Here is a 17,698-nt window from a genome sequence, read left to right on the forward strand (position 1 = left end):
TTATCTACCTCGGAAATGGGCCAAGTCTGTCCATTCTTAGTGCCTTGACATACACCTTTTGCATCTGAATCATTGCAATAGCCTATTACTGGGTTTTCTCTCCTTTTGGACTTGCCCTCTTTAGTGTACCCTCCACATTGCAGCCAAAGTGAACTTTTCTCAAATATCTACCTGGTCATATCACTCCCCTGCTTTGAGGTCTTTCTATTCCTTATGGTCAGTCTCAGATGGAAGTGAATATAACATCAGTGACAGTTCATTGAGAGTTGTCCCTTGAGCTGGGGACTGCAGGATAAGTGAACCTTATTGGATGGAGGATCAGGTAAAGCTGTGTATCTTTGTGATATTCCTTAGTGTCATGTAGTATTATAAAGCTTAAACAGGTTCCTGATTAACATGTTCCCTCCCTTACAGCCCACCTGGCCTTCTTTGCTTAGCACAGCTCTCTATATCATCAAATTATTTTCCCTACAGTGAGCTCTGCCCAGCCCCGGCCTGCTTAGCCCAACCATGCCGGGTCAGGGGGCTACTTTAAGTGACCTTTGTCTTCTTTGCAGGCCCATGAACGCTCAGAGAGCTCGGAGGTGGCATTTGTGATACAGCTGGTGAAAAGGCTGATGATTGTTATTGCTCGCCCCGCTCGTCTCCTGGAGTGCCTGGTGAGTAGGCTCTAGGAAGGTTAGTGGGGTGGGATGGGAGTTAGGGGCAGTAGGGGAAAATACCCTAACAGCAAAACCCTGTGGCACCTACTGTCATTTCTGCTGCCGAAGTCCTTATTTAAAGATGATATGCAAGCATTGGGGAACCACAGGACTCTTCATGAGGAAAAGTAGACAGTCCTGAGGTGCACAGCAGGGAGAAGTACTAGTCTGGCCCACACTGAGCAGGCCCCAGACCACAGTGTTGCAGCCACTATGGGGGCTGGGAGCATCAGGGAACACAGACCATTTTAGTTTGCACAGATTGAGTCATTCATTTACTTATTTTATGCTAGATACTGGAGGTACAGATATGAATAAAGCAGAGTCCTTAATCTCAAGATGCCTCCTCTATAGTGGAGTTAGGGAGTGTAAGCGTGTGGATATGTAAATAATAATCATAATGATGCAAGAAACATGACAACTAAGGGAAGAACAAGGTGCAATGAGAAGATAGTGAAGGAAGTGCTTTAAACTCATTTAAACTCAGTGAAAGCTCCCGGGTGGAAATGATGCTTACTCAGGAACTGAAGGATGAGAATGAACTTGCTGAGTTAAGTGCCTGGGAAAGGGCCTTACGTACTATAAGGAATTTGCCAGGAGAACAGCATAGTATATTTAGGGAATAGAACATGTAGACAAGGGGCTCTAGTGGCGTAGTGCCTACGACATCTGACTGCTAACCAGAAGGTTGGTGGTTCAAACCCACTACCCACTCCACAGAAGGAAGACCAGGCAGTCTACTTTTGTAAAGATTTACTGCCTTGGAAACCCAACAGGAATCTCTATGAGTCGGGATTGACTCAATGGCAGTGGGTTTGGTGTTGGTTTTGAACATGTAGGCAGAGCACAGAGTGTGTCTGAAGAAATGGTGAGTAAGAAACCTGTAAGGAAGACCATGAGAAATCATGAGGGTGTTGGGTCTTCAGCTCAGGAGTTTACATTTTATCCTTAAGGCTACTTGGAACCATCAGAAAGTTTAGACAAAAAAGTGACATGGTCAAATTTTCTTTTTTTTAAAACCAACCTTATTGAGGTGTAATTTACATACAATAAAATATGTCCCTTCGAGTGTATAGCTCAGACCATGGCCCCTAACTGCCCTTCAGGTCTGGAATTGAACCCACACTTGTGGTTTCCAGCCAAACAAAAGACAGGCATATGAGTTGAACATTTACCTCAAGTAGATATTCTCCTTGGAGAGAACAATCATGGGAGAAAGAAGGGCTGCTTATACACGGGGAGACAGCTCAGGGGGCAGGAGTGCATGGAGGGATGGACATAGGGAAGAGGTAACTATGGGGAGGAAGTGGGAGGGGAGCTGTTGCATTGTGGTAAACTGTGGTCAATGTCATGAGACAAAGTATATGTGAAGTGCTGTATGGAAAGTGAACTTGCTCTGTAAATCTTCACCCAAATCACAATTTAAAAAAAACTGTACAGCTCAATGTTTCAACAAATATATATACCTCTGTAATCGTTGTTGTTGTTGTCATGTGTCATCGAGTCAGACCCAACTCATAGCGACCCCTCCTTGGGTTTCTGAGGTGGTATCGCTACGGAATTAGATTGCCCAACCTTCTTTCCGAGGAGTGGCTGGTGGGTTTAAATGGCCAGCCTTCTAGTTAGCAGTCAAGTGCCTTAGGCACTATGCTACGAGAGCTCCCCCTCTATAATCACTGCCATATAAAACATTTCTGTCACCTCAGTAAGGTCCTTTGTGCCTTTTGCAATCATTCCCCATCCCAACCCATTCCCAGGCAACATTTCTTTCTCTAGAGAAATCTGCTTTCTTTCACTGTGGATAAGTTGGTCTTTTTTTTTTTTAACAGTTTCTTATTAGTGAAATCATATAGTATGTTCTGACTTCTTTCATCTGGTATATATTTTTTGGAGATTCATACATGTTATATGCATGTTACATGTAATTTATTCATTTTCGTTTCTGAGTAATATTTCATCAGATTTCTTTTTCAAAAAGATTACTCTGGCTGCAACTTGGATAATGATTTGGAAGAGAGAGCAGGATGGTCTAGGGTAATCCGTACTTAAAGTAATTCATGTAAAACGTGAGGTGGCCTGAACCAAGACAATAAGTAGGAGAACAGAGAGGAAGTGGTGAATTAAAGGAGTAGACATTCTGACCAAATGGGGAGATCTGAGGGAGCAAAAGGAGTTAAAATGACTTCTAGGTCTGGCTTAGATGATACCTAGATAGGTAATAATGTAATTCTCCAGAATTGTGAAACCAGAGAGGAAGAAAGCCAAGTTCAAAGTAGAGGCTGGATCAGAGGGCCTTTTCCTCAAGAACATGCAGTGTGTGATTAAATACATGCCTGGATTTCTATTACTTCCTACTTTTGTGACCGTAGAAAGTTAGTGTCTCTCTGTGGACCTGAATTTCTTCCACAGGATCATAGAATTGTTCTTAGTGTTTAGCCCAGAGTATGACACTTAATAAACCCTCAGTAACTGGGACCCTTGTTATTATGTGCTCTTTGCAGACAAGGACTGTACTCTGTTCCACATTAGATCTCAAGCCCCTAGCACACAGGAGGCAACACAGGAAATATTTGAGGGTAGGCACACATGGCACAGCCCAGGGCTGTGAGCCAAAGCCCTAATGACCCATAACTGAGCGTGTGCCAAGACTGTTCTCTGGACTGGGCATGCAAACATGCCTGATGATGCCATCTGGCTGAGGAAGGGCTTGGGACTGGGTGAATAGACTGAGCAATCTTGAACCCAAAAGCTCTGATCATTTTTGCAGCATATACTTAGACTCTGTTCAGTATGGAGGTGACCGCCAAGACATCTTTGCTCATTGTGATGTTTCTGGGTATTTATGGGTTGAGATGATCTATCATAAAGTGTTGTTCATCTCACTTTGGATATATGCTGTAAAACCAGACAGACAGCAGCCTTTACTGGTAGCTCTCAGCACTGAATAATACCTTTCTCCTCTGGTATAGGAATTTGACCCTGAAGAGTTCTACCACCTGTTAGAAGCAGCTGAGGGCCATGCCAAAGAGGGACAAGGAATTAAATGTGACATTCCCCGCTACATCGTTAGCCAACTGGGCCTCACACGGGATCCCCTGGAGGGTAAGCATGCTGCCTGGTGGCCCCACAGACTTGAACAGCAGGGAAGCAACTCGTAGAAGAGGCTGAGCTTGGGCATGGACACAACACAGCATCAGGAGCCTGAGGACTATAGGTGGTACCCTGTGTTCTCTTCCATTAAACAGCCTTTCCTTTGGAATTGCTGTTTACATCTGCCTGAAATACCCCAACCTGGACTGCCTTGGGTCCAGCTGGGTTGGAATTTGACCTCAGGGTCAAAGGATGTCCACATCAAAGGACCATAATCACAGTTTCAAAAATGTTCACATCCTCTGCATGACTGCAACTCCCACCGGCCACTTTACAAATCCTCTTGTATCTTTGGGGTAGTTTGGGCATCAGAGGACATCTCTGTATTTCCTGGCTTCAAACTGGTTCCCTGAACAAACCATGGGCTTCCAAATCCCTGGTATAGAGTTATAGAGTCTTCCTCCTCCTGCCTTGGCTGCTTCAAATCACAGTCTTGGCCAGCAGAGTGGGGACTGGTAGCTCAGCACTGGGCCCTGCTTTCCAGTAAATGTCCCATGTCCCAAGTTCTATAAGAGAAGCTTTGTAGAATTTGCCAGTCCCTGTGAATGGCACTGGACTCCTAGAATAGAGGTGGTGATATTATTTGGCTTGTGTCCTGATGCCAGAGCTATGACTATACTGAGAATAGAGCCACAGGGCTGGATTTGCATCCAAGGCTGATGCAGAAACCACTAATGCCTACTCTACATGTACTTGCGTGGTCTGAGGGGACTGCTAATATGCTGGACATTGTCACACACTTGTTCTCTTGTGTCCTTGCTTTCTCTCTAGAAATGGTCCAGCTGAACAGCTATGACAGTCCTGACACACCGGAGACAGATGACTCAGTTGAGGTAAAGACCCTGAGCTCCTGCCATAATCCTGGAGCCTGGGCCCGATGAAGCAAAAGACTGTGAGTTCTCCTTAAGAGAGCATCTGATCTATCAAGGCCTGAGGATACAGCTCATCTCTTTCCCAGAGCATTTGAAGGCAGGATGGGGGACTACATGATTGCAGATGCTGGCCGGGAAGGCCCTCACCTACTGAGCAAAATTAGATAAGGGGCTGCAGTAGGGCTAAGAGCTGAGCTGATGCTGTGGCAAAACCTTCCCCAAGTCTCTTCCCTTGTCTTCCAGGGCCGTGGGGCATCTGTACCATCTAAAAAAACACCCTCTGAAGAGGACTTTGAAACCATTAAGCTCATCAGCAATGGCGCCTATGGGTAAAGCCCCAGGGGTCAGGGTATGGCCGGGACAGGAGCTGAGTCAGCCCTTGGGTTTTTCCTTCTGGAAGTGCATGGCACCCAGTCTTCTGGGCACCAGATGGACCTCTCCCTCTCTGAAGCCTCCTGGAGAGGCAAGAGATCAGTTTTCTCTTAAAGAGCTCAGTTTTCTCTGACACCTGAGCATTGTTTCTTTCCCAGGCAAGACTCCCACTTTTCTTGGTAGCATTCCTCTTCTCCCTGAGCCATGGGGAAGGGTTGAGCTGTGTCCTCAGGACTTGCTACATCAGGTCTCTATCAGGCAGAAAATTTAAGAGCTTTACAGGCCAAATGGACCTAGATCCTTCTCATTGATAAGCAGCACCCCCTCCCGGTTCTGGGCATATGTAAGAAGTGAGAGGAGGTGGTTTGGTCACCCCAGCTCTGGGTAATGGAAAGCACATCTCGCTCGGGTGCTGAGGGCCGATGAGGGATGGGATGGACTGTGTTTCCCAGGGCCGTATTCCTGGTGAGGCACAAATCTACCCGTCAGCGCTTTGCTATGAAGAAGATCAACAAGCAGAACCTGATTCTACGGAACCAGATCCAGCAGGCCTTCGTGGAGCGTGACATACTGACTTTTGCTGAGAATCCCTTTGTGGTCAGCATGTTCTGCTCCTTTGAGACCAAGCGCCACCTGTGCATGGTGATGGAGTATGTTGAAGGTACTAAAGGTACTGGGGGAGAGGTGGTCTGGTGTAAAGCCAAGGCAGGATCTGAGACTTAGCTTTGAGCTGGGATCAGCAGCTTTGTATAGGGGTGAAGTTTCAGGGCCCAGCATCCCAAACCCTCTTCAACATTAGTTTTGGACTCAGGATATCAGATCACTTGGCCATAGTATCACAAGGCTCCCTGCCTCTCCAGGGTGAGGCTTCTGGAGTAGCATCTAACCACAAGGGCTGGCCATGTCAGGTCCTGTGTGAGAAGCACTCTAGACAGGATGGAGCAGCCCGGCAGCTCTAGTAGCCTGCACAGGCCAAGCAGGAACACTGGAGGTAGCAGAACCATAGAAACCCAGGATTGGGTGTTAGGAAGATTATATCTAGAACTCAGAAGAAAGGAAAGTCATTGCCTGGCTGATGGCTATTAAGAGGACACCCCTTGAAGCCATGTAAAATGCTCTAAGGATAGTTTAGAAGAGCAACACCCATCACCCATGTGGAGGTCCATCGAGGCCCAGCAGCAGCTCTGCCAGTGGCCCTCCCTTTCCTGTTCTCACTATATATAGCTTCCAAAGATATTTTGCCTAAGTCTTAAGATTGAAGCAGAACAAAATTCCCCCTTTAATTCAGTGGGCACATACTGGAAGTTTTTCTAGTGTTATTTTACTCAGAAACTAAAGGAATGCCAACATGAAAGAAATACATGAACAAATGCTAACCACACTGTGTCCCCCAACCATGCCAGCATCAGCGGGACTAGAATCACGGTCTCTGGTAGCAGGGTATTCCATGAGGCTATCTCCTCTGGAGCGTCAGCGATCACAAGCCTGCACCCATCTAGAGCAAGTTGCAGTATCCTTCCCTCATTATGGCCTGGGCTCATTGCAGGGGGAGACTGTGCCACTCTACTGAAGAACATCGGGGCCCTACCTGTGGACATGGTGCGTCTATACTTTGCAGAAACTGTGCTGGCCCTGGAGTACTTGCACAACTATGGCATCGTACACCGTGACCTCAAGCCTGACAAGTATGCGCACTGTCTGAGTCCGTTGTCCAAGGTCTCCCTCTTGGGTGTCTAGATAAATAGGGGTAACACAGCAGGTTTGAGTATGTTCCAGAATGGCTGCTAGGAAACTGTCCACATGGGTGCCCATGTAGGCCTATTACTTTAGTTCCTTGGCCACCTCAGATACAAAGATTTTTGCTAATAAGGTCTGACAGGGGTATCAAAAGGCTTCAATGATATGACAGAGTCACTGAGGACCCCTGCTCAAAAAACCAAGCAAGGATATCTTGTAGATGGCTGAACAAGTACCCTTTGTTGTTGTTATATGTTATATGAGTCGGACCTGACTCATAGAGACCCCTCCTTGGGTTTCCAAGGCGGTATCACTACGGAAGTAGATTGCCCCATCTTCCTTCTGAGGAGTGGCTGGTAGGTTTGAACCCCCAGCATTCTGGTTAGCAGTCAAGTGCCATAGGCACTACACTACCAGCCCTAGCATTTACTGATACCTATTCTGTGCTAGCACTGTGTTGTGGGCTGGGAATACATAATTGTATAGTCCTTGGCCTGTATTAAGTCTGGTATAGGAGGCAGAAATACAATACACGTGTATAGGCCACTTCTCGAGGATATTAATCAGGTGGAAAAAAAGGTGGGTGGAGCTTTCCAAAGCTGGGGAAGAGAAGCTGCAAAGGCATACAGATGTGAGAAAACATGACCCATTCGGGAACTGCAAAGAGTGCAACATGGCTACAGCTTAGATGGTTAGTCAGAGAGCAGTAAGAAACAGAGAGCTCTGTAGGCAATAGGTCATCAAGGATCCTTTTGTTAAGAGTTTGGGTTTTATTTTAAAGGAACCTAGAGGGTCTGTTAACCTACTATATGGTAGAATGGCATGCTCAGATTTTGTTTTAGGTTTAGGAGGATCAGTGCGGGTGGGAAGAGACATTAAGACTATTGAAATAGACTAGGCCAAAATCATAACGCCTGCCCCAGAACAGAGAGAGTTGGCATAGAGAAGAGATGATGTTGGGAAATAGAAAGGAAAAGATAAAAGTTGGAGGTGGTGGTGGTGATGGTAGTTATTGTTAGATGTCATTGAGTCTGTTCCGACTCATAGCGACCCTGTGTACACCAGAACAAAACACTGCCTGGTCCTGCACCATCCTCACAATCCTTGCTATACTTGAGCAAGTATTGTTGCAAGCCACTGTGGCAATCCATCTTGTTAGAGGGTCTTACCTTTTTTCGCTGACCCTCTAGTTTACCCAGCGTGATACCCTTTTCCAGGGACTGGTCCCTTCTGATGACCAAAGTATGAGAGACAAAGTCTGACCGTTCTTGCTTCTAAAGAGTATTCTGGCTGTACTTCCTCCAAAATAGATTTGTTAGTTCTTCTAGCAGCCCATGGTAACTTCATTATTTTTTGCCAATACTGAAGAGCCTCAGTTCTTTGGTCTTCCTTATTCACTGTCCAATTCTCATGTGCTTATGAAGCTATTGCAGCAGATTTGCCCAATGCAGTATGTTGTTTGATTTCTTGACTGCTGCTTCCGTGGATGTTAATGATGGATCCAAGTAAAATGAAATCCCTGACAACTTCACTCTTTTCTCAATTTATTGTGATGTTGCTTATTGGTCCATTTGTGAGGATTTCTGTTTCATGTTGAAGTATAATCTATACTGAAGGCTGTAGTCTTTCATCTTCATCAGTAAGTGCTTCAAGTCGTCTTCATTTTCAGCAAGCAAGGTTGTATCATATGCATAACACAGGTTGTTAATGAGTTCTCCTCCAGTCCTGATTGGTTGGGGATAAAGGGTGGAAAAAGTACTAAGAGAGCAGAAGTCTGAGATATCTTCCAGATTTCCAGTGCGGGACTAGTGCATAGTGATAAGCCTCTGTAGTGGAAAGTGACTTTGGCAATAGACAGATCTCTGAATTCAAATGGCCACTCCTCTGCTTGTTAGCTCTGTAAGCTTGAATCTGTTAATTAAACATCTCCTAGCCTCATGTTCCTCCTCTCTAAAACAGACATAATAATACTACCTTTGTTGTGTTATTCTGTAAAATCTTTCAGGGGCCAGAATTTATCTAAAGCACTTCTCACAGTGCTTAGTAAGTAACAGAAATTGTTGAGAAGAGGTTGAGTTTATAGGGTAGGGAGGCCTGACTTTGTTTCACATACATTGCGTTTATAGTGCACGTAAGACACCTGGGTGATGGAGTCAGAGCCAGAGATAAGGGAATTGAGAATCATTAGCATAAAAGGGTGAAGTCTGACAGGTAATAGAATGGCTCAGGCAGAGTGTGTGAAGGGAGAAGAGATCATTCTCTGCAAGCACTTACTTCTAGGTTCCCCCCATCAGTCCTTCTAAGACAGGCCATGAACATGGAACAAGATTATGTGCCTCTTTCCCTTCTCCCTGAAAAAGGCATTCATGAGCCACCCAGCTGAAGAGAAGGAACTAGAAATGGCTAAGGCAGCAACCTTAGGGTGAGACTGATCACTCTTGTGTAAGAAAATTCCATATAGCTGGCTGATACCTATCCCGCTATAGAATTCAATTGAGGACAATGAAGAGAAGTGGAGTTGGGAGCAGTGGGTGAAAGGCCAGGCAGTTGCCTATGCAGAATGCAGTCCTTACAAAGCCAGAGTATTGATCTTTTCACAACTGCCTGTCTCCCTGCCAAAGTGACCCTGCTTATGCCCACAGTTCCCCACCCACAGTTCCCCATAGGGAAACCTGTAGGGAGGAGTTTGGCATGTTCTTAAATCAGCACGCTTGGAAAGCCAGGAAGTAACTCCATAAATTTGTTTCTTTCATCTCTCAGCCTCCTGATTACATCTATGGGGCACATCAAGCTCACTGATTTTGGACTCTCTAAAATTGGCCTTATGAGTCTGACGACAAATTTATATGAAGGCCACATTGAAAAGGATGCCCGGGAGTTCCTGGACAAGCAAGTAAGGAAGAATGGTTGGAACCTTGGCAGTTGAATTTCAGGCCTCAGAATAAGGATTTAGAGATGCATGCTAAACTTGTAATGGATGTTAAAAGACTGGGAGCTTCTGTCTTCTCTACTTTTTCATTCTAGGGAGGCATTGAGATAGGGAGCACATTTGGAGACCAAGATGGGCCATGAGAATCATATGGATCTAAAATCCAAAGCTATCTTTCTCCTTAGAGTTTGGAGAAAATAGGTGATGTAACTGTTGACACAGTGGGATGTGAGATTAGCCCTGGCCCTCCCACCAAGTTCAGGGCGGACCCCTTGTGGGGCCTGCTCTTCTTGGAACACAGCTCCAGATTGCCACTGGGCTGGGGCCCAGCTTTCTGAAAGTAACCTCTGTATGTCCCTTGATGGGACATTTTTGGTTGTGACTATTTCAAGTCCCTATAGTAGTCATGTGTCTGGTAGGGTCTGTTCTTTTGGGATGCGGGCCAGTCATGGAGACCAAATTCCAGAAGGTGTTAGATATTGTGCTTAAATAAGGAAGTATATAAACTCATCCACCAAGAGTTCCAACTCTGGTTTCCTGGGGCTCCTGTTGATCATATTCATTTACTAAGGTGAGCTGAGTCTTCATTCAGAAACTTTTCTGCTCCCAAGGTGGGCACACCTCACCCTCCCAACCATCATGCCAGTGAACTGCCTCAGGAGGCTGAGCCAGCCTGGCTTCTCTATGCCCAGGTATGCGGGACCCCGGAATATATCGCACCTGAGGTGATCCTGCGCCAGGGCTATGGGAAGCCAGTGGACTGGTGGGCCATGGGCATAATCCTGTATGAATTCCTGGTGGGTTGCGTTCCTTTCTTTGGAGACACTCCGGAGGAGCTCTTTGGGCAAGTCATCAGTGGTAGGTACCATTACCTTGGCCCACTGGGGAGGCAGAGTCTGGACCTACAAATATGATATATGCATGTTCCTGTGAGCCTCATGAGACCTTGTCAGTTCATTTGTGTGTTTGATAAGCTTGCATCTTGGGGGATATGTGTGCATATGTGGTATTCCTATGTGTCTCTTGACATTTGTCCAATCTTTGTGTTAATATATCCCTCATGTGCATGTGAGTTCTGTGTGTATAAGATGCAAAAAGGCAGAGTAAGCTAGAGCCTCAGGACAAGAAGTCACTGCTTTGCAGTGTCTACTCTGGATCCAGAGCAAGTCATGCTCCCACGTATGTGAGAGTTCCCTAGGAGAGAAGGGACCTGTAAAACTTACAGGATTGCGGTCCCAAGCAAGGCTTTCAGGGGCTCTGGGCCAGTTCCTCTGTGCCTCCCTTCCCTTGGAACCCTCTTTGACACCTTCCCTCTCTACCCACACAGTTTCTAAGACTCTTCTCTAACTCACCCCTTCAAACTTTCTTTCTCACCCCTGATGACTCCTCAGATGAGATTATATGGCCTGAGGGTGATGATGCACTTCCCCCGGATGCCCAAGACCTCACCTCCAAACTGCTTCACCAAAACCCACTGGAGAGGCTGGGCACAGGTAAGACAGGGCCACTGACCTCTCTCACCACTGCAGAAGAGGGAGAAGGGAATCTGAGACCTTGTAGCCGGGAGGTGAACCTTCAGGTGTGGCCAGTCCCTTGGGCCCTGCTCCTGGTAGTCAAGAGAGAAAGGTGCGTGAGCTGAGGGCTCCAGGCCTAGCCTCTCAAGGTCTGAGTTCGCACGTGCTCACCTAGACTCCACACAGCTCATCCCACCCCATTGCCCATGCCCGCCCTGTCCACAGGCAGTGCCTATGAGGTGAAGCAGCACCCTTTCTTTACGGGTCTGGACTGGACCGGACTTCTTCGCCAGAAAGCTGAATTTATTCCTCAACTGGAGTCAGAGGATGATACCAGCTACTTTGATAGTAAGGCCTCCAGTAGGATGGGTGGGATAGGAGTCCTACTAGTTTCACCCAGAAATGCACCCCCTGACCTTGGCATTGGGACCTTGCTGAGATCTGATAGGGTCACAGTGGAGGCTACTATCAGGGGCCACTGAAGGGGACTGTTCTGTGCGTCTGTCCAGCCCGCTCGGAGCGATACCACCATATTGATTCAGAGGATGAGGAGGACGCAAGTGAGGATGGCTGCCTTGAAATCCGCCAGTTCTCTTCCTGCTCTCCAAGGTTCAGCAAGGTGTGGCTGAGGCAGGCCCTGGCTGTGCTGAACAGGCTGGAGGATTGGGAGAAGAGGCCTGGGGCAGGTTGGGGAGGTGGTGATGGGAACATCTCTAGAAAAGAGGAATAAAGGGCTGGGGGTGCATATAGCAGGTGATTCTAGGACCGCTGCAGGCCCTGAAACAGGAAACAGCAGGATGAGATTAGACCAGTCAAATAGCTGGCTTCCCCAGGTGCCCAACTGTTGCAAGTTGGGGACGGTGAGGAGGTAGGTAGGGGAGGGAAGAACTGGCTCAAATTCCTGGGTTTCAGATGCCAAGGATACTTCTTTGCCCCTTGGGAGATGTGCCTGTCGGAACCCTTCCCCAGTGCATCCCTCCCCCAGGTGTACAGTAGCATGGAGCGGCTCTCTCTGCTGGAGGAACGGCGGACCCCACCCCCCACCAAGCGCAGCCTGAGTGAGGAGAAAGAGGATCGCTCAGATGGCTTAAAGAGCCGAGACCGGAGCTGGGTGATCGGCTCCCCTGAGATGTGAGTCCCCAGAGCTCAGCCAGGGTGGGCACCACAGCCTCCATCAGTTGCTGCCAATCATGAGAGAGAATCAGAATGCTGGGGAGAGTGCCAGGGGGCATTCATAAGGGCAGCTCCTGGAAGATATTAAGGAGGAAATATCTGTGACTATAATCCGTGACTATAATCCTTGTGCACTCCTAAGGCAGCCTCGTGGGAGGGGGATACTGCCTGGGCCTCTCACCCCAGGTCTTGTGTCTCACAGATTGCGGAAACGGCTGTCAGTGTCTGAGTCATCCCACACAGAGAGTGACTCGAGCCCACCCCTCACAGTGCGACGCCGCTGCTCAGGCCTCCTGGATGTGCCCCGCTTCCCTGAGGGCCCTGAGGAGGCTAGCAGCACCCCCAGGAGGCAGCAGCAGGAGGGTACGTGGCTTGTGACACCCCCATCTGGAGAGGGGATATCTGGGCCTGCCCCTGAACAGCCAGGAGAACGATGGTCCAAGCTGGACCAGGAGCCTGTTAGCCAGAGCAGTGGTTGCGGTCCAGGTGTGGTGGCCCAGCAGGTGGCCAAAGGGCCTGGGTTGGGGGAAGCTGCAGGGAGGGAGGCTTAGAAGCATTGTGGGTCTCACTGCTCACTTGGGCCCACAGCCATGGAGACCCGAGGAGGCCACGGGACCCCGCAGCTGGCTGAGGGAGCCACAGCCAAGGCTATCAGTGACCTGGCTGTGCGCAGGGCCCGCCACCGGCTGCTCTCTGGGGACTCTATAGAGAAGCGCACTGCCCGCCCTGTCAACAAAGTGATCAAGTCTGCCTCAGCTACAGCCCTTTCCCTCCTCATTCCTGCAGGTGAGACCCCTGGAGAACAAAGGCCAAAATCAGGACTTGGGAATTTCTGTAGACCCGAAGCAGGGGTCTACGTGTCACAGATGTGTGTGTATGTGGGTTGAGGAGCAAACATCTGAGTGACTATGTGTCTTCTTTGTTACCTACTTGAGATCCCTGACCGGCCCTAGGGCATGACCTCAGGCCTAAAGCAGTCACCTGCCACACCCAAGGCTCGTGGTTCAAACCTACCAGCCACTCCCCGCCAGGTAGCCTCTGGAAGCTCTGGTAGCGTAGCGCCTAAGGCACTTGACTCCTAACCAGAAGGCTGGCGGTTCAAATCCACCAGCCACTCCTTGGAAGGAAGGTTGAGCAATCTACTTCCACAGTGATGCTGCCCCAGAAATCCAAGGAGGGGTCGGGTCCGACTCCAGGGCACATAACAACAGAGGTCCCTGAAAATGCCCATTGGTGTCCAGTGTTGTCTGTGTGTGTGCCAGAAGGCAGGACAGTGTAGTGAAACCGGTTTAGCCTCTGAAGGCAGAGGGCTTATACTCAAGTGACCCTTGACCTTGAGCAAGTTGCTTAACCCCTCCAAACCTCAAGTTCCTCATCAAAAAATGTAAATGTTATCCTCACAGGATAATTGTGATGTTAAATATATAGTCCCTGAAACATGGTCAGCGTTTCGTTAAATACTAGCTGCCAACCCCCTCCTTACCTCCTCCACCACCCAGGGGTCTACCTGGGCCTGGGCACATGAGAGGGCTTTGCCAGTCAAGTGCTGTGGGGAAGAGGGACCTAGGCTTAGGGTCTATCTGTGAGTAGAGCAGGTGCTGGGATAATAGACTGCTGAGGGGGCGGGGCTGGGAGCATGGCGGGCCAGGCCACTTTGACCTACTAAGTCCTTGCTTCTCCTCCTCCAGAGCATCACACCTGCTCTCCACTGGCCAGTCCCATGTCCCCACATTCCCAGTCATCCAACCCGTCGTCCAGGGACTCTTCTCCAAGCAGGGACTTCTTGCCGGCCCTGGGCAACTTGAGGCCTCCCATCATTATCCACCGAGCTGGAAAGAAATACGGCTTCACCCTGAGGGCCATCCGTGTCTACATGGGTGACTCAGATGTCTACACTGTGCACCATATGGTGTGGGTATGTCTGGCTATCCAGACCTGTCTCCAAGCAGCACTTTCCCCTTGGTGGGACCTATCTACCCCTGCTTCTGTCTCTGCCCACCGTACCCTTAAATCATCAAGGGGTGGGGGTAAAGGGGTCATAGCTTGGTGAGCAGAACCAGGCCCTACACTTCATGCTCAGGCTTCATGTTGAAGATGGTTTTCTCCCTGGGGTAGCATGTGGAGGATGGAGGTCCAGCCAGCGAGGCAGGTCTTCGTCAGGGTGACCTCATCACCCACGTCAATGGGGAGCCTGTGCAAGGACTGGTGCACACAGAGGTGGTGGAGCTGATTCTGAAGGTTAGTGCTGGGTATGACTGTGTGCTGTGGTCTCTGAATGACACTAGCCTATGAGTCTTGCCATGAGGGAACAGGAGAGAGGTGGGCACACTGAACACAGATGCACATACACAAGTTGGGTGTAACCTCAGCAAAGGATTTTCTCTGGAAGACATCACACTTACTGATCAAGACCTGTGGGTCTTTCTGAGCTGTGGGGTAGGACTGGAAAAAAGAGAGGGGAGTCTCTACCTTCCTAACCCCGACGACTCTGGACTCCAGAGCCATTTCATAGGTCTGTAGTTCAGAGACACTGGTGTACAGCTAAAGCTGGAGCTGTGATATTGCCGTACCTAGGGGCAGGGCTAGGAGCAGGGGAATGGCCACTGCCTCAGCCTAGGCCTCATGCTTTGCTCCCCAGAGTGGAAACAAGGTGTCTATTTCAACAACTCCTCTGGAGAACACATCTATTAAAGTGGGACCAGCCCGGAAGGGCAGCTACAAGGCAAAGATGGCCCGAAGGAGCAAGCGGAGCCGGGGCAAGGATGGGCAAGAGAGGTGAGCCAGGCTTAGGCCAGAGGGTCTGCACTAAACCACCTTGGAGCCAGTATGTGTTGGGCTCCCTGGTTCTGGGCTCAGGGATCCATGTGTTTCCTGTGTACCACTTCAGACCATCTTTGGTCCTTACCTTTGCAGCAAGAAAAGGAGCTCCTTGTTCCGGAAGATCACCAAGCAGGCGACCCTGCTCCACACCAGCCGCAGCCTTTCTTCCCTTAGTCGCTCCTTGTCATCAGGGGAGAGTGGGCCAGGCTCTCCTACACACAGCCACAGCCTTTCCCCCCGATCTCCCACTCAGGGCTATCGGGTGACCCCTGATGCTGTGCATTCAGGTACAAAGGGTTTCTGCAGATTATATAAACAATCCCCGGGAGGTAGGAAAGTGCCTGCCCTTCTGTGCTTCTCTCAGACCCCACCCCTGGAAAATCCAGCAGTCTTGGGGAGAGGGGAGTTGACTTTTGTTTCTATAGCCTAGGCTCTAGTTCACTGGTGGGGTAACCTTGACGTTCCTGGGGCATTTCAGGGCAAGTCTTTGTCTCGCCCCTCAGTCACTTCTAACAGCTAACACTGCTCTATTTTTGTCTGTCTGTCTGTCTCTCTGTGCAAAGTGGGAGGGAATTCATCACAGAGCAGCTCCCCCAGCTCCAGTGTGCCCAGCTCCCCAGCTGGCTCTGGGCACACACGGCCCAGCTCCCTGCATGGTCTGGCACCCAAGCTCCAACGCCAGTACCGCTCTCCACGGCGCAAGTCAGCAGGCAGCATCCCACTGTCACCGCTGGCTCACACTCCTTCTCCACCACCAGCAGCTTCACCCCAGCGGTCTCCATCACCCCTGTCTGGCCATGGAGCCCAGGCCTTCCCTACCAAGCTGCACTCATCACCTCCCCTAAGCAGGCAACTCTCGAGACCCAAGAGTGCAGAGCCACCACGCTCACCACTGCTTAAGAGGGTGCAGTCAGCTGAGAAACTGGCAGCTGCACTTGCTGCTTCTGAGAAGAAGCTAGCCACTTCTCGAAAGCATAGCCTTGACCTGCCCCACCCTGAGCTAAAGAAGGAACTGACACCCAGGGAAGTCAGCCCTCTGGAGGTAGCTGGAACCAGGAGTGTACTGTCTGGGAAGGGAGCGCTGCCAGGGAAGGGGGTGCTGCAGCCTGCTCCTTCACGGGCCCTGGGTACCCTCCAGCAGGACCGGGCAGAAAGGAGAGAGTCACTGCAGAAGCAAGAAGCCATCCGCGAGGTGGACTCCTCAGAGGATGACACTGATGAGGGGCCTGAAAACAGTAAAGGCGTACAAGAGCCAAGCTTGGCACCTAACCCACAAGTGGGCCAGAATCTACCCATCAGAGCGGAGGGTGGGGAAGAGGATGCCTTCTTGCCCAGTGACCCCAAGAGCCAGGGTCCAGTGACCCCAGACCTATTTACAGGGGTCATACTGGGACCTACCATAATAGAGGGCCCCAGTGCCCCCCAAAGGCAGCTTGGAAGCCTACAAGCCTCTGAGAAAGCTGCTGCCAGCACCTCAACAGCCCCCAGCCTGGGGAGGGCTGCACTCACACACCCCATCCCCCTTGAAGGCTGCTGGAAGACCCAGCACCTCCACACCCAGGCACTAACAGCACTTTCTCCCAGCTCTTCAGGACTCACCCCCACCAGTCACTCTGATACTTCTTCCGCCCCTGGGGAACCAAGTTCATGGTCCTGGAAATTCTTTACTGAAGGCCCAGACCAGGCATCCCCAAGCAGAAAGGCAGTGATGTTAGTTGGGCCAGCCGACCCCAGCTATTTGGAAACCACAGTTCCAGCCCACCCTGAGTATCTGTCTCCCAGGCAGGAGGGGAAGTCACAGCTACCGAGTGCCCTTGGACTGGCCTCCTCACCTTGTAAGCTTCCCAGCCACAGGTGGCTATGGGAGCCTGGATGTCCACAAGTAGAGACAGAGGGGCCAGAGGCAGCACTTGGCATCACTAAAGTGCCTGATGCCTCAGGTGACAGTAGGCAAGATGCTCCACGTGGAGGCTGTCAACACACCCAGGAGCCTGGACCCATCCTGCTCTGGAGGGGCCGAGAACCAGGGGGCCCTCGAAAGCATCAAGACTTGGCATTGGCAGCTCCTGATGATTTTTTAAAGCAAACATAATAGTGTGCCATTTCTTGCACTGAGACTGGTATAATACAAGCTCCTGGAAACCATCTTGTCTTTCGTTTTCTTCCTTTTTCGATTCAATACATGTAATGCAGGTTCTCTGTTGCTGCTGGATTTTATAGTAGTGATGAGACAAGTTTCCACCTTCAGAAGAGGGGCACCTAACCAAGCTTGGTTTCTCAGAGACTGTGACACCTGAGCTCAAACTTGAAGGACAGGTGATAGGACTTTGCTAGGGATGGGAGGGTGGGGATTGTTTTAAGAATGTTAAGGCAAAGAGCACAGCATATACAGTATACCTGGTATATTCAAGAAACGGAAAAAAAAATCAA

The 17,698-nt window shown here is 49.6% G+C and overlaps 1 protein-coding gene across 1 annotated transcript in view; it reads left to right on the plus strand.

Moving 5' to 3' along the window:
- MAST2 (microtubule associated serine/threonine kinase 2) overlaps positions 1–17,360 on the plus strand; it is a 394,690-nt gene extending 377,330 nt beyond the window's left edge. Inside the window, exons 12-30 of the mRNA XM_007946677.2 lie at positions 558–659; positions 3,671–3,803; positions 4,623–4,684; positions 4,967–5,052; positions 5,548–5,756; positions 6,642–6,780; positions 9,593–9,725; positions 10,454–10,619; positions 11,153–11,254; positions 11,501–11,623; positions 11,785–11,894; positions 12,261–12,406; positions 12,651–12,934; positions 13,037–13,234; positions 14,137–14,363; positions 14,564–14,686; positions 15,087–15,223; positions 15,362–15,555; positions 15,832–17,360. Coding sequence (XP_007944868.1) covers positions 558–659; positions 3,671–3,803; positions 4,623–4,684; positions 4,967–5,052; positions 5,548–5,756; positions 6,642–6,780; positions 9,593–9,725; positions 10,454–10,619; positions 11,153–11,254; positions 11,501–11,623; positions 11,785–11,894; positions 12,261–12,406; positions 12,651–12,934; positions 13,037–13,234; positions 14,137–14,363; positions 14,564–14,686; positions 15,087–15,223; positions 15,362–15,555; positions 15,832–17,360 — 4,203 coding nt within the window. The remainder of the gene's footprint in view (positions 1–557; positions 660–3,670; positions 3,804–4,622; positions 4,685–4,966; positions 5,053–5,547; positions 5,757–6,641; positions 6,781–9,592; positions 9,726–10,453; positions 10,620–11,152; positions 11,255–11,500; positions 11,624–11,784; positions 11,895–12,260; positions 12,407–12,650; positions 12,935–13,036; positions 13,235–14,136; positions 14,364–14,563; positions 14,687–15,086; positions 15,224–15,361; positions 15,556–15,831) is intronic.
- The last annotated feature ends 338 nt before the right edge of the window (positions 17,361–17,698 follow it).

The sequence above is a fragment of the Orycteropus afer genome, unplaced genomic scaffold (genome assembly GCF_000298275.1).
Source record: "Orycteropus afer afer isolate SDZICR_OR568_19922 unplaced genomic scaffold, OryAfe1.0 scaffold00169, whole genome shotgun sequence".
In the NCBI taxonomy this organism is placed as follows: domain Eukaryota; kingdom Metazoa; phylum Chordata; class Mammalia; order Tubulidentata; family Orycteropodidae; genus Orycteropus; species Orycteropus afer.